The 14,509-nt window shown below is 42.1% G+C and overlaps 1 protein-coding gene across 2 annotated transcripts in view; it reads left to right on the top strand.

Annotated features, from left to right (window-relative positions):
- Nucleotides 1-483: 483 nt before the first annotated feature.
- The window catches only part of Ercc5 (ERCC excision repair 5, endonuclease), a 45,890-nt gene continuing 31,864 nt past the window's right edge, over nt 484-14,509 (top strand). Inside the window, exons 1-5 of one of the 2 annotated variants that reach the window (XM_028887172.2) lie at nt 484-584; nt 8,659-8,834; nt 10,730-10,845; nt 11,627-11,713; nt 13,807-13,867. In XM_028887172.2, the coding sequence (XP_028743005.1) occupies nt 497-584; nt 8,659-8,834; nt 10,730-10,845; nt 11,627-11,713; nt 13,807-13,867 (528 nt within the window). In that variant the 5' untranslated portion in view covers nt 484-496. Of the gene's footprint in view, nt 585-8,658; nt 8,835-10,729; nt 11,286-11,626; nt 11,714-13,806; nt 13,868-14,509 lie in introns of those variants that run through there. The other variant, XM_028887181.2, reaches the window with a different exon arrangement.

Genomic DNA, 14,509 nt, shown 5'->3' with positions numbered 1-14,509 from the left:
AGAACAGAAGTACTGAATTAACACTTGGCTGTAACCCTTCACTGACATCCTTGGTGCTCTGGCGCAGGATTTATACGTCACGCGTCAATGCTGTACTGCCAACTTTCGCATTCACTTAGACGGAAGCCGAGAGGTTTCAGTTCGTGTGGGTTTACAGGTCCTCGGGAGGTAGCAAGCTCAACAGGAGGGACGTTTGCCTGCTTGTGTCGCCCGCGCCGTTGCTCACTTCGCTTAAACGTGCCAACATTTGGGCTGAAGAGTCCCTGCTCCTCCCACCTCCGTTCCGTTTAAGTTGTGCTTTTCTTCTTGAAGGCCAGGTTCTCGCCGGAAGTGCCTCTGCGCGGTGTTTATCTTTTTCCGGCCCGCGACGCGGTGAGTTCCGGCTGGGGAGAGGTGGGCTCTGCGTGAGAGGAACAGCACGGTTTGCTTGCGGCTGGCGCGTCCTTGTCTAACTTGAAGCAAGGGGCCTGCGAGGCCAGCCCAGCGCGCCTGCGCCATGGGAGTCCAGGGGCTGTGGAAGCTGCTGGAGTGCTCCGGCCGCCGGGTCAGCCCCGAGTCGCTGGAGGGCAAGGTGTTGGCCGTGGGTATCCTTAACGCAGCGCGAGAGGCGGGACAGGCGGCGGCCAGATAGCTAGGCTTTCTGGGAGACCCGGAGTCGGGCGTTACTTAGGTGTTTGCCTATCCAGCTTGCAGCCCTTCTCTACTCATTTTAGGACCACTTTATGTCTCCTGTGCTTCAATTCTCACTGCAGAGTAGGTGCACAGTTGCCTTGGAGAATAAGGATATTTAAATGATAAAGCTGGAATAACGTCAGGCTCTGTAGCGCTGTCCATTTTAGAAGTTACTTTGTGTGGGAAGTCAGCGTGGAGAGAACAAGGTTGAGAATTCCGATCTCCCGTTTTTTTGCATCGTTAACTCGTTTTTTTGAAATACAAAATAAATATGTATAGTGAATTAGTTTCCTTCAGCTCCTGTAATGGTTTTGTGTCACTGGAGTTCTATTGTTTTTTCCCCACTTTGAAAATGTGATACTAGTTTTGAAGTTTTCATTTGTCTGTTCCATGACCCCCTTTACAAGTGCCTCTTTTATTTCAGAAGCTGGAGGTAAAAGAGGCACTTACACCATTTTCTTAATGATAAGTGGAAAGACTTGTAAATAATTGCTGGGTACGTGTGACGTGCGTGCGTGTGTGTGCTTGTGTGTGTGTCTGTGTAAGGGGGGCATGCCAAGTCATTCTGTAAAGTATAGCAAAGAAGCCATTATCTGATAAGTCAGTTCTTTACTGTGTGCCCAGCTTATAATTAATGGATAACATGTAATATTGGAAATATAACGTTTTATGTCAAATGCACCAATGACAAAAATTTAAAAAATAGTTTTACAAGTTTTTACCCAAAGAACTTTGTAAAGCACATGTACTGTGTCGCACTCTAGTGGTTTTTCGGTATCACTGCAGTTTAAGGATTTCGGAATTATATGTGAATGAAAGGACAGTTTGCAGTGAGGAGATTCTTAAATTCTCATCAAGGGTTTCAGCTTACACTGGTAGAGCGCTTTCTTAGGATGTGTGAGGCACCAGAGTTCCATCCCCATCATTGAGAAAACATACTGTCAAGGATTTAGGTTATTTTCTGTTCTAGCCTCTATAAAGAATTAGGAAGTTCAGCATCCTAACATTCAGATATGTCAGACAAAAAGTAAGCTATGTAGATTACCTGTAAATGACTGAGTCCCATTTAGGGTGTGAAGTTATTTTTGTGAGGTTATTAAGCTTTTCTGAAAGAATGGGTCATTTATCTAAAGAAAATTGAGAAAGATTCTGCATACAATCATGTGTCATGTCATAATCTGATTACTTCTGCAATTTTCTGTATTTCATCATGAGCATTCTAATATCTGAAATTTTGGTGTCATTGTTTTGTTTACTCATAAAGAACCATGATTTATCTCAGGTTTGTAATTTCCATACTTTTCCAAATAAATTATGTTTTGGACCACATGGATAGCTGTGTGTCTAATTTAAACAGTTTATGTCTGTGTTAAAAGTTAAGAAATAACAGTTCAGTTTTTTTTTTCCATTACAGACCTTATCTGTTAATGCATTACTTGTATTAGGGAGCTAATACCCTCTCTGATATGGATTAATTTAGTCTGTAGTCACCTAGGACTAAGTCACTTCAGGACTAAGGAGAATTTCCTTTTGTTCTCAAATGTTATTGGGTCTTTAAGTTTCAACTCTAAAGCAAGTTTTGGCTTTGCTTCAGACTTAAAGTTCTAGCCCTTGGAGAATTTAATTTTGTTCCATGTTGTGTTGAAGTTTGACAAATCAAATTGTGTAAATACTTTCAGCCTGTCTGATTTTATGTGTTTTTTCACTAGAAATTTCATGTTGGGATTTTCAACCTTCCATGAGAAGTGGTAAGCCATAGCTAATTTACATGTGGAAAGGAATCACCTCCATGTGATTTATTGTTTCCGGAATAAGAGGTTTAATCTTTTCTCAGGCTATAGGTCCTAGACTCATAGATAGGAAAGTTAAGAGCTATTTTAACTCTGAAATTGGGTTTTCTCAATTTTAAAGTCAAAAGTGATGTGCTGTGTAGAAACTTCTTTAGCCCTATATGGCAGTACAGCAAGCAGAAACAGATCAAGCTGAGGCAGTTCTCCAGAGAAATACAGAACATGGGGAACTCTTCCTCTAAGGTGTATCTGGGACCTGATCACTTATGTCTGAGACATGCCATCCTTGTCATCTCCTTTCATGTGGGCTGTTGTAACTTAGTTAAAACTACTTTCTTTGTAGTTGATTCTCTACATCTCTCCTAAGGTCTTAAGTCAAGTTATGGAAACTGCTTAGATGTGTATATTGTACCTCATACATCACCTTCCACCCCCCATCACACCACATTATATAGAAGTGACATTTGCCCTAGGCCATTTGTATTTGCTACTCTTTTTCTCCCCAGGTTTCTCCCTGTACCTTTTGTTCATGCCAGCCCTACTCTTGAGATGGGTCTTTTGTTACCAAAGTGCCAAATTCTCAGCCACTCTTCTCTCCTATTATTTCTTGGCACTTAATGAATGTGTCAGTTATTTTATTGTCTTTTGTCCTGTAAGAATGTGTGCATCCTCAAACAAGGAGGTGTATCCGTCTTGTTCACAAAGGTATTGTTTGATTTATCTCTCTAGTATCGAGGACTCTGGGGGTCCAGCCCCTCGATAGTCCCCTCCCAGGGTCTGGGAAGAATCTACAACCAGCTGATAATTAATCTTTGATGGAAAGAAATGAATCTATGTACACGAAACTCCTTAGTCCATATACTTTATTATTCTGTGACAGTTATAAGCTTATATTCTGCTCTCATATTTAGGTCATCTTTAGCCTGATTTCTCTCTACACATGTCTGCGATCCCCTCTAAGTACTATCTTAATTCCTTCATCTAGTTCTGCCCCTTCTAGGTTCTCATCCATCTTGTTCCTTCCCATATCATTTCCTCTCCCATCTCCTTCTCTCTCATCTGGCTCTTCCTCATCTTCCATCTCGTTCCTCTAGTACTCTCCTGTAGCCCTTCAATCTACTTCTTCCCCATCTCAGTTTGTTCCTCTCAAGTTCTTACCCATCTAGTTCTTCCATTCTCTTCCCTCCCCTCTCTCCTCTACTTTACAGTTATATATCTCCCCAAAATCACAATCCTCCCCTCCACCCAGGACACTCAGCCTGAACTTCCTCAGGCAGTGATTGTCCGCTATCAGGATCAAATGGAGGGTTGATAAGAATTACAAAGAGGGGCACTAGTTGTTAATTACCATTTGTGACCCAAAGGGCAAGTGACTAATGAATTAACTAAAGGCTAAATATAGGTAATATCTAAGAAGAGGGATCTTACGTGCACAACTATAATCTTAAATGTGTTTGGTAAAAGATGTTAAAAATCTGTAAGTTGCTAGGTCAATGGGAGAAAATAAAACTGTCTTCTTTTTTCCTGTGGCTCCTATCTGTCCAAGCTGTCTGCCGTTTTTCTGCAGGGTGGGGGAAAGTGTGCTCAGTCTCTAGGCAACCTGTGTACAGCTAGATGCCTCTGGTGATAGTTAAAGGGAGATCTGGAACTGGAGGTAAGGTTTGGGAAAGGAGGAAGTTAAGCTTAATTAGCACATCCACCAGGCCTTCTCAAACAGGTAGCCTGGATGCTTAAGTCTGTTCTTAGAGAGTACAGAGGTATCTCTGATAAGGTACTTTCCTCCATCCGGTGATGGACCTAGCCGGATGCTACCAATAATGATAATTACAGGGAGGCTTGAACTGGGAGTTCTGGCTGAGCATAGCTGTTAGCACAGAAGGTTATCTAAAAATTCCTAGAAGTGGTTAGGTAAGTAATTAGAGGTCTATAAAGTTAGTAAGGCTGTAGGGAAGGAGGGGTCTGAGCTAAATTGTGTAAAGCTATTACTTAATGTCTACCTGACCGAGGCGGTGTCCCCTTGTGGAATTTACCTTAAGTCAGGAGACTCGCCTGTGGGTTGTTATCACTGTTAATCCTCGGAAATTGGGTGACCACCTGGGTGATGTCTCCTTTAGTCTTTGAAAGTGGCTAGGGGAGATATCTGATTCCAGAGAAAGCCTTTCCTGAGGCTGTTCTCCAAATGCCTGGAATGTGTATGTCTAGAGAGTGATCAGTCCACATTGTTAGCCCTTCTTAGGGAAAAATCAATTGGGAAAACTATGAAGGCACACATGATTTTCATAACAGAATACAGCTGATATATAACAAGCCAAGTAACACCAAAAACTCCTTGGGATTTGGCTTCCTCTGGAGGAATTCCCTGATTCCTCCAGGTAGTGACTTTGCCATAACCAGCTGAGTTCTTATGATATTCCTGCGGCCCGCAGCACTCTAGGGTCTTGGATATGCTTGGTACAAAGGAGCACTCTAGAATATAGAGATAAATATACTAATACCCATTTTTGTCAACTTGGCATGGCAGTCATCTAGAGTCATCTGAGTGGAGGGAACTTCAATTGAGAAAATATCTCCATAAAATTATGCAAGACTAGCCAGTGGTGGTGGTGTACACTTTTAATTCTAGCACTTGGGAGGCAGAGGCAGGCAGATCTCTTGAGTTCAAAGCCAGCCTGGACTACAGAGTGAGTTCCAGGAGAGCCAGGGCTACACAGAGAAACTCTGTCTGAACTCCCCTTTCCCCAAAAGAAAAAGATTAGACAAGACTGAAGGGCATTTTCTTAATTAGTGATTAATGGGAGAGGACCCAGCCTATTGTGGGGTAGGTGGTCCTGGGTTGCAGGTTGAGCAAGCCATGAGGAACGAGCCAGTAAGCAGACCCTTTCGTGTCCTCTGCATCAGCTCTTCCCTCCAGGTTCCTACCCTGTTTCAGTTGCTGCCCTGACTTCCCTCAGTGATGGACTGTGAAGTGGAAGCATAAGCCAAATATAGCCTTTCCTCCCCAATTTGCTTTTGGTCATAGTGTTTTATCACAGTAGTAGAAACCCAAATTAAGGCAATGGCATATTGCCGTAGTACATAAATTTTACTAGTAACTTTGGTGGTAGTGAATGATAGACAATGTACATTAATTTTAAAATGTCCAATTTTTAAAAAATAATGCACACTCCAATATGTTAGACCTTATGGAGGGAGTATATTGTGAACAGAAGCAGTTTACACAAACAAGGTTGCCCTTAGACTTGGTGTTCCCCTACTGGATGGTATACTCCATAAGGTACAAACTTTTGCTCAATGTTAGATGCCCATATTTCTGGCATATAGTAATACATCTCTTAGAGGTGTATATCTGGAAGTGTTAATTGAGGCCAGAAAAATGTCACATAGTTTGAGACTCAGTAGGACACAGTGAGGTTGGCATGGGAGAAGTAGATGTAGTTAGATGGTAGGAAGGAGCTGAGTGGTTTCTAATGTTAGGAGTGTAGTAGTGTAAAATGTGACAGAGATGGGCACAGGCCAGATCCTTTATAGATTTTGAAACATCAAAGGCTCTCGTTAAAAGATTTATTGGCAAACCTCAGTATACTTCCAGGTATAGCAAACCTGCAGCCTACAGGCCACATGTACCTGTAGTAGCTGATAAGTATGGCCAAACACAAAATCTTAAAATTATTTAAAACATTTTGAAAGTGTTTTTTATATATTTTTTTTGTAACTTGATTGCACAGGTCTTAGGCATGAACTTTGTAGATAATAACATAGGGGTATAATATTAAAGGTTGGATGTGCCTGCAAGGGAGTACTGGTAGGGTCTGATACTGGTTGGATGAGGAGGATACAAGAACTGATACCCAGAACTCAGGCCCACATGAAATAGTGATTCACTGAGGTGGGGCTCAGTGGAGAAGGCATGGCGTTTGAATTTGAATTTGAAATGACTTCAAGCAGTCAGGTAGATTTCAGCCAGGGTTTCTAGGACAGAGTGCTGCTCTAGTCTTGGAGACACATGTGCAGGGTGTAGTGGGTTGTTTGAGGTAGTCTCTGCAAGTGGTGCATATTGGAGGAAAGGAAAGATCATGGCAGAAAAGCTCTCTAATGGTGAATTACAGGAACTAGCAAAGAACAAGAAATCCAGCAGGCTGGTTCATGCTTGGGAACAAATGCAAAGTACATCAAAAAGGGGGGGGGGCATCTTTAAAAAAGGTTCAGAAAGTGAGAAAACTACAAGAAGAAAAACATAATGACATGTTTTAGCGGAGATAGCTACCCTTAATATGGTTGGTGTCTGGTCAGTTTTTCTGCATTTGACATACTGCTTGGATTATAAAGAGAATTACACTGTTTAGTTTTTTATAACCTACTAACTTCCCTCAAGTAATGTTTTATAATTATTTTTAATCATTGGACATGTTTTGAACCCCTTTGTAAGAACATGCTATACTAGGAACAGGAACTCAGCCTCTTGTAATTGAGTTTTAAGCACTGACCCATGGCAAAGCTTTCGAACCTTTTTATATTTTCATTGTTATATTCAAGCATTCTTATATCTTATTGTAAATCCATGATGATTTCTTGAGGATAAACATGTTGCGAGTTTTTTGTTTGCTTTGTCCCCCCAAAACTGCCAATAAACTGAATCTTGATTCAGAGGACGGAGTCAATGCTCAGCCAACCAGAATAAACCTTAAGAGTTTTTTGACTGACTCAGATTGGGAGAGAGGGACACAGGGAGAAGAGAGGAGGGGGCTTAGGAGTTTCGAGGACTTATTTTGGATCCTGGAAAAGCAGAGAGGAGGGTTAGATGGGCTTTTCTCCATCACTTTTTTAATCTACCAGGTTCATACCCTACTATCTGACTTCTGAGTTTTTATTAATAAGAGAATAATTTAGATACTTGTTACATAAATGTATGGAAATGGAATTCTTTTTTTTTTTTTTTTTTGGTTTTTCGAGACAGGGTTTCTCTGTGTAGCTTTGCGCCTTTCCTGGAGCTCACTTGGTAGCCCAGGCTGGCCTCGAACTCACAGAGATCCGCCTGCCTCTGCCTCCCGAGTGCTGGGATTAAAGGCGTGCGCCACCACCGCCCGGCGGAAATGGAATTCTTAAGACAATACAATTTTTAACTTTTTTTTTCTATGAATTTTCAAGTTGTCCTCTCGAAACTTGGGATAGTTTGCTAACATTTTTTGTAGAACATTAGCTTTTTGTTCGTTTTGTTTTGTTTTAGACAGAACCTTACTTGTTCTGTAGTCTAGACTGGCCTGTAACCCACAATCCTCCTGAGTCGTGGGGTTGCAGTTGTGTGTTGCTTAGCTTGTTTGTTGTAGCAGTGTTCATAACTGAAGCCAGGGTTTTGTGCACACTATGTAAGTACTCTGCTCTATCTCCAGGCTTAGTAGGAGGACTTTCTTTTCAAAAAAGACATTTTCATTATAAAGTCCTTTTTAAAATTTTTGTTTTAGTTAGTATTCAAAATAGTAGGTTTCTTTGACATATTCATACATGTATATCATTGTACTTTGTTTATAATTACCCTTCCCCGTCCCTTTTCCCACTGTCTACCCATCCTTCCCTCTCATGCTTCCCTTCAGCTTCCATATCATTGCACATGCACGTGCGTGTGTGTGTGTGTGTGTGTGTGTGTGTGTGTGTGTGTGTACTCATGTGAAACGTTAAATTTGAATTTGGCATCTAAAGAAGCTGTCTTCGCCATTAGACTTTTGGAGGGGTGGCTCTGCCTGTGATTTTAATGGTCAGGGTGTGGAAAGCAGTAAGGAGCAAAAGAAAGACTTTTGGGTAGATTCCATCATGGCCAGGTGTCTTTCAACATCACACAAGTGGTGATGTATGTTTAATGTTCTCTGTTTGTTGGAATCATGTCTTGGATATTGAAATTTTAAATTTTTTTTTGGTGTGTGGGGGGGAGGTTTTGAGACAGGGTTTCTTTCTTTTTTCTTTTTTTAATTTTATGTGCATTGGTATTTTGCCAGTGTGTGTGTCTGTGTGAGGGTGTCAGATCCCCGGAACTGGAGTTACAGACAGTTAGGAGCTGCCATGTAGGTGCTAGGACTTGAACCTGGATCCTCTGGAAGAACAGCCAGTGCTCCTAACCGCTGAGCCATCTCTCCAGCCCTGGATATTGAAATTTTGAGGATGAAGTTGGAAATCCCAAACTGTTTTCCTTTACTGGCTCTCCCAGATATTAGCATTTGGCTAAACCAAGCACTTAAAGGAGTCCGAGATCGCCATGGGAATATGGTTGAAAATGCTCATCTTCTCACATTGTTCCACCGGCTCTGCAAACTCTTGTTTTTTCGTATTCGCCCTATTTTTGTATTTGATGGAGATGCCCCACTGCTAAAGAAACAGACCTTGGTAAATATCATCTTACTTTATTTTCTCTTTAGACACCGTTAGCAATTTTTTGCTTCCCCTTCCTCCTTCCAAACCCTCTTATATATTCCTCCCCAGTTGCCTTCAAATTCATGGCCTCCTTCCCCCCCCCCTCCATTATTATTGTATGCATGTGTGCATATCTATTCCTAACTGTAACAACCTGTTCACTCTGTATAAGGCTATCTGTATTTTTGTTGTTTTTTGTTTGGTTGTTTTGTTTTTTGTTTTTTGAGACAGGGTTTCTCTGTGTAGCTTTGTACCTTTCCTGGAACTCCCTTTGGAGACCAGGCTGGCCTTAAACTCACAGAGATCCTCCTGCCTCTGCCTCCCGAGTGCTGGGATTAAAGGCGTGCGCCACCACCGCCCAGCGTTTGTTTGTTTTTTTGAGTCAGGGGTTCTCTGTGGTAGTAGCCCTGGATGTTCTAGAACTCATTCTGTAGACCAGACTGTCCTTGAACTCAGAGATCCATTTGCTTTTGCTAGGGATTAAAAGTGTGTGCCACCACTGCCCAGTTTGTATGTATGTTTTCTTTTTTTTTTTTTTTTCCCGAGACAGGGTTTCTCTGTGTAGTTTTGGTGCCTGTCCTGGATCTCGCTCTGTAGACCAGGCTGGCCTCCAATACACAGAGATCTGCCTGGCTCTGCCTCCCAAGTGCTGGGATTAAAGGCGTGCACCACCACCGCTCAGCATATGTATGTTTTCAATGAGCAGTTTTGACATGTAATCAATTTAATTTCAATTGTTTTTAAAACTTTATCTTCAACAATTTTGTTTGTTCATTTTTGTTTTTTTTCTCTTTTCTTTTTTGAGACAGGGTCCCTCTATGTAGCCCCAGCTGGCCTGGAACTCCATATATATAATCAGGCTTGCCTTGAACTCACAGAGACTTGACTTTGCCTCCTGAGTGATGGGATTAAAGGTGTGCAACACTACGCCAGACTTGTAACAGTTTGTCCTTTAAAAAACTTACGAGAGTCTATTATATATGTAATGATCATATTTACCTATTAAATAAAACTACAATTCTGCTGGGCGGTGGTGGTGCACACCTTTAATCCCAGCACTCGGGAGGCAGAGGCAGGCGGATCTCTGTGAGTTCCAGGCCGGCCTGGGCTACCAAGTGAGTTCCAGGAAAGGTGCAAAGCTACACAGAGAAACTCTGTCTTGAACCCCCCCCCCAAAAAAAAAAAAAAAACCTACAATTCTTACAATAGTTTCTCTAGAGTATCTGTTTAGGTGGTCCACAGTTTGGCTGGCTGGTCTACTATTCGTCATTGTGGAGCCCCTACTCAAGAGATCCCTCCTTGAGAGTGTGATCGAGTGTCCTTGGTGACAGGGAAACACAACAAATAAGCAAGCAAACAAACAACCTGCTTTCGGAATAACACCAACAAAACTGCACTGGTCTGGGCTATCTTCTAGAATGCCTTCTTCAAGGCAGCACTGTCTCAGCAAAATTGTCTACTTAGCTTGATATTTATTAGAATATCTTTCTATATGTGCTAAGGACTTCTAACATAGTGTTGAATTTGGAGGGACAGAGGTACATTACAAATAATACATTTCTTGAAATAGTATCAAATTGACTTTGTAACAATTTGTATAAAGTTTTATATTCTTGGTGGTATTGAAGTTTATTTACAAGGAACTGACTATAAGCTAATAACTTCCCAGATATGCTATATAGGTGATCTACAGGCAAGTGCTCTGTGTGTCCTGTGCAACACAGAACCTGATTGATGCTTATTGAATAAGATGCTTATTGACAGCAGTGAGGAGGAAGAACTAGAACAGCTGTTGTCCCTAAATTCAGATGAGGAAATGTTTTAGTAGACCAGCACCTGAGGTGAAATCCTATGCTTCCTTTTAACAGGCAAAGAGAAGGCAGAAGAAGGATTCTGCATCCATTGACTCTAGAAGAACCACAGAGAAGCTTCTGAAAACCTTTCTGAAGAGACAGGCTCTGCAAACTGCCTTCAGAAGGAAAAGGCAAGAGCACTGTGCTGTGGACACTCACTGTTCTCTCCTTGTCTCTTAGGAAGAGTCAGGAGAGGTGTGAGTGGATAGAATCAGACTTGGGAGTGTGGAATTGTGGCTAATGTGAAAGAAAAGCTATCATATTGCTTCCTCTTTTAATTAACTAATTTACTAATTTGCTTTTTTTTTTTTTAAGAGTTGCAGGGAATGGAACACAGGGCCTCACATGTGCTGGACAGGTGCCCTACTGTGGGGTTCATTGCAGCCTGACTTTTTACTTTGATAGACCGATTCCTAATTTTAGCTGAGGCTGTGGCAAATCTCTGAGGAGCCCTAGCGAGTTCCCCTTTCCCTTCACATGGTTCTTAGTTGTGACGACCATAGCTTTGGGGAGGTGCAGGCCTGGAGAAGACAGCCAGATGAAGAGGAGGCAACCACTGCCCTTGAGCAGGGTTTGTGCAACCCATGGGAGAGGATGATTGACTAAAAATGCATTTTGTGTTTTCGGTGGTGGCGGTGGCGGTGGTGGCGGTGGCGGCGGCGGCGGCGGCGGCGGCGGCGGCGGCGGCGGCGGCGGCGGCGGGCGGGCAGGCGGGCGGGCGGTGCACACCTTTAATCCCAGCACTTGGGAGGCAGAGCCAGGAGGATCTCTGTGAGTTGGAGGCCAGCCTGGTCTACAGAGCAAGATCCAGGATAGCACCAAACTACACAGAGAAACCCTGTCTCGAAAAACCAAAAAAAAAAAAAAAAAACATTTCGTAAGATTTTGTTAAAAACTATATGTGCTTTTCAGAAATGAAGCTCTACCCAGTCTTACTCAAGTTCAGAGAAAGGATGACATCTATGTTTTGCCACCTTTACAAGAGGAAGAAAAGCACAGGTAAATGCTTGTCTATTAAGGAGCACCACTTCAGGGGCTGGGGCGGTGGCTCAGTTAGTCAAGGGCTTGCCCCTCAGGTATGAGAACCCGAATTCTGTCTGTCACACCCACATAAAAAGCTGGGCAACTGGCAGCAAATGCCTGTCATCTCACCATTGAGGAAATGTCGGGGCTTCCTTGACCAATAATTTATAGGGAGTTATCACATACCTGGCACTGAGAGTTTCATTTAATATCTCCATCTTCTAGGATCTGTATATATCTATGCAGAATATCTGTGTTCAAACTCCTTTTTAAAAAATAGTATATATTTAAACTAACTTACAAAGTACTGGATTTTCATATGAATTTTTGTATATACTTTTGGTTATCTCACACCTGTCCTGACCTCTCCCTTTACTCTACTCCTACGCATGCTTAAACCTTTAACTGTCAGCATCCCATTTCTTTGTGTGCATTGTTGGCATCACCGCCTCCTCTCAGAAATCTCAGTGGCACCAGACTTTGTGGTGGTAATCTAATTGTACTGAAATATGATTTTGATTGTATGTTAATAAATAAAGTTGCCCGGGGGTCAGAGCTATTAGAGCCATAGCAGGAGTGTGGCGGTGGTGGCACACGCCTTTAATCCCATAGATATCTGTGTGTTCAGGGATATAGCCAGCATTGGAGACATATGCCTTTAAGACCTAGGGGGCTGTACATTCAGACAGTGACGAGGCAGTCACGTGTTTGGGTTTACAACCAATGAGAAGGCAGAACAAAATACTTTAAATAGACGAACAGACAGGAAATAGACCTCTCTTTCGGGAAGCTGGGATACCGCAGGCGGAAGGGTGAGATTTTGGCTCTGAGCTCTGACCTCTCGGCTTTCTCTTTTGCATTGTTTCTGTGTTTCTTATTTAATAAGACGGTTGGTTACATCAATAAGACTTACTTCTGTCTCATCCTTGTCTCATACTTTTGCCTCAACTACCCACTCCCAGCACAGTCTGCTTTGTCCTCTACAACCTATTTAAAGCCAAGTTCTGATATTGTCATTTTCTTTTTTACAAAACCTCATAATATATTTTTCTGTATTTTTTTAAAATGACAGATTCTCAATATGTATCTTAGTCTGGCCTGGAACTTGCTCTGTAGTTCAAACTGACCTTGAACTTATAATCTTCCTGCTATAGCCTCATTAGTGCTGGGATTCCAGGCCTACATTACCATACCTGGCCTAGTTCGTCATTTCTTCAGGATAAACTTTCAGCCTTTTAATCACTCTTCTCCCACCTCATCCCCTGGTTTCTTCACTGTCATGGGCAGATTTTTCTTTCTTTGTTTCCAGATGACTGTAGAACTTCATGTACCTAGAACATTTCCTGGCCTGTACTTCCCTTATATCCTGCATTTGAGTCGTGTGTGTTTGTGTGTGTGTGTGTGTGTGTGTGTGTGTGTGTGTGTGTGTGTGTATGCAAATCCACCAATGTAATTGTAGGAGATTCTGGAAAGCTTCCATGACTGTCTGTATCAGTTCCTTTTCTATTGCTGTAATAAAACATCCTGACCAAGGCAACTGATAAAAGAAACTGTTTAATTGGGCATATGGTTCCAGAGGGTTAGAGTCTGTTGTTGCAGAGTAGCATGGCATGGCAGCAGGAACATCTGAGAACTCACATCTGGAACCCTAAGTGGACAGCGTAGAGAGTGCTAGAGATGGTGGGAGGATTTGAGTCCTCAAAGCCTGACTGTTGTGACATGCTTCCTCCCACAAGGCCACACCTCCTAATCCTTCCCAAATAGTTTCACCAGCTAGGTACCAAGTGTTCAAAGGTATGAGCCTATGAGGGTTAATCTTATTCAAACCACCGTACTGTCCAAAGTTTTTTAGGTGTCTTACTCCTTAACCTTTAGCAACCCTCTTTTCCTTGTGGAGGTTGTTAGGAGTTCTTAGTCAATTGCTTACTTATATGTGTACCTCACCAGACAGTGAGATCTAGAGTCATAGCCTTCCCATCCTACTCACTGTTACAGACCTTGAGCTCAAGAAGTGCATTTTAAGTATTTGTTAAAAAACATAGATGTTGAAAGTATTTTCTTGACTACAGTTCAGAAGAGGAAGATGAAAAGCAATGGCAAGCAAGAATGGATCAAAAGCAAGCTTTGCAGGTACTCACATAACATGGGAATTCAGAATGTGTTTCATTATTTGAAATGATGAAAATAAGTAATCCTTATGCGGTAGGATGGGTTTGTGAAAGTTTCCAATAAGAAGTAAAGATAGCTGCCCCTTTTACTGTGTGTGTTTCTTATTGCATGTCTGTGTATATAAGCACATGTATATGTTTATGTATATATGTATATGTGAAATCCACGCACTTGTATATTGGATTTGGCATTATGTACGTCTTTCCATCTTCCTTTTTTGGGAGGAGGTTTTTTGTTTTTTGTTTTTGTTTTTTTCCGAGACAGTGTTTCTCTGTGTAGCTTTGGAGCCTGTCCTGGATCTTGATCTGTAGACTCCCAGAGATCTGCCTGGCTCTTCCTCCCGAGTACTGGATTAAAGGCATGTGCCACCATTGCCCAGGGGGCAGGTTTTGAGACAGGGTTTTTCTATGTAGTCCTAATTGTCCTGGACCTTACTGTTGTAGACCAGGGTGGTCTTGAACTCACAGAGTTCTGCCTGCCTCTGCCTCCTGAATGCTAGGATTAAAAAAAATTGTGAACTAGCATGTCCAGCTTCATTATGCATTTCTGTGTATCCAAAATAATCTGTTTTCTTTTAGAAACAACTGGCCACTCAAGAAGTAA

The sequence above is a fragment of the Peromyscus leucopus genome, chromosome 13, assembly GCF_004664715.2.
Source record: "Peromyscus leucopus breed LL Stock chromosome 13, UCI_PerLeu_2.1, whole genome shotgun sequence".
Lineage (NCBI taxonomy): Eukaryota > Metazoa > Chordata > Mammalia > Rodentia > Cricetidae > Peromyscus > Peromyscus leucopus.
The sequence above is the reverse complement of the archived record's forward strand: the minus strand, read 5'-3'. Positions and strand labels throughout refer to the sequence as shown.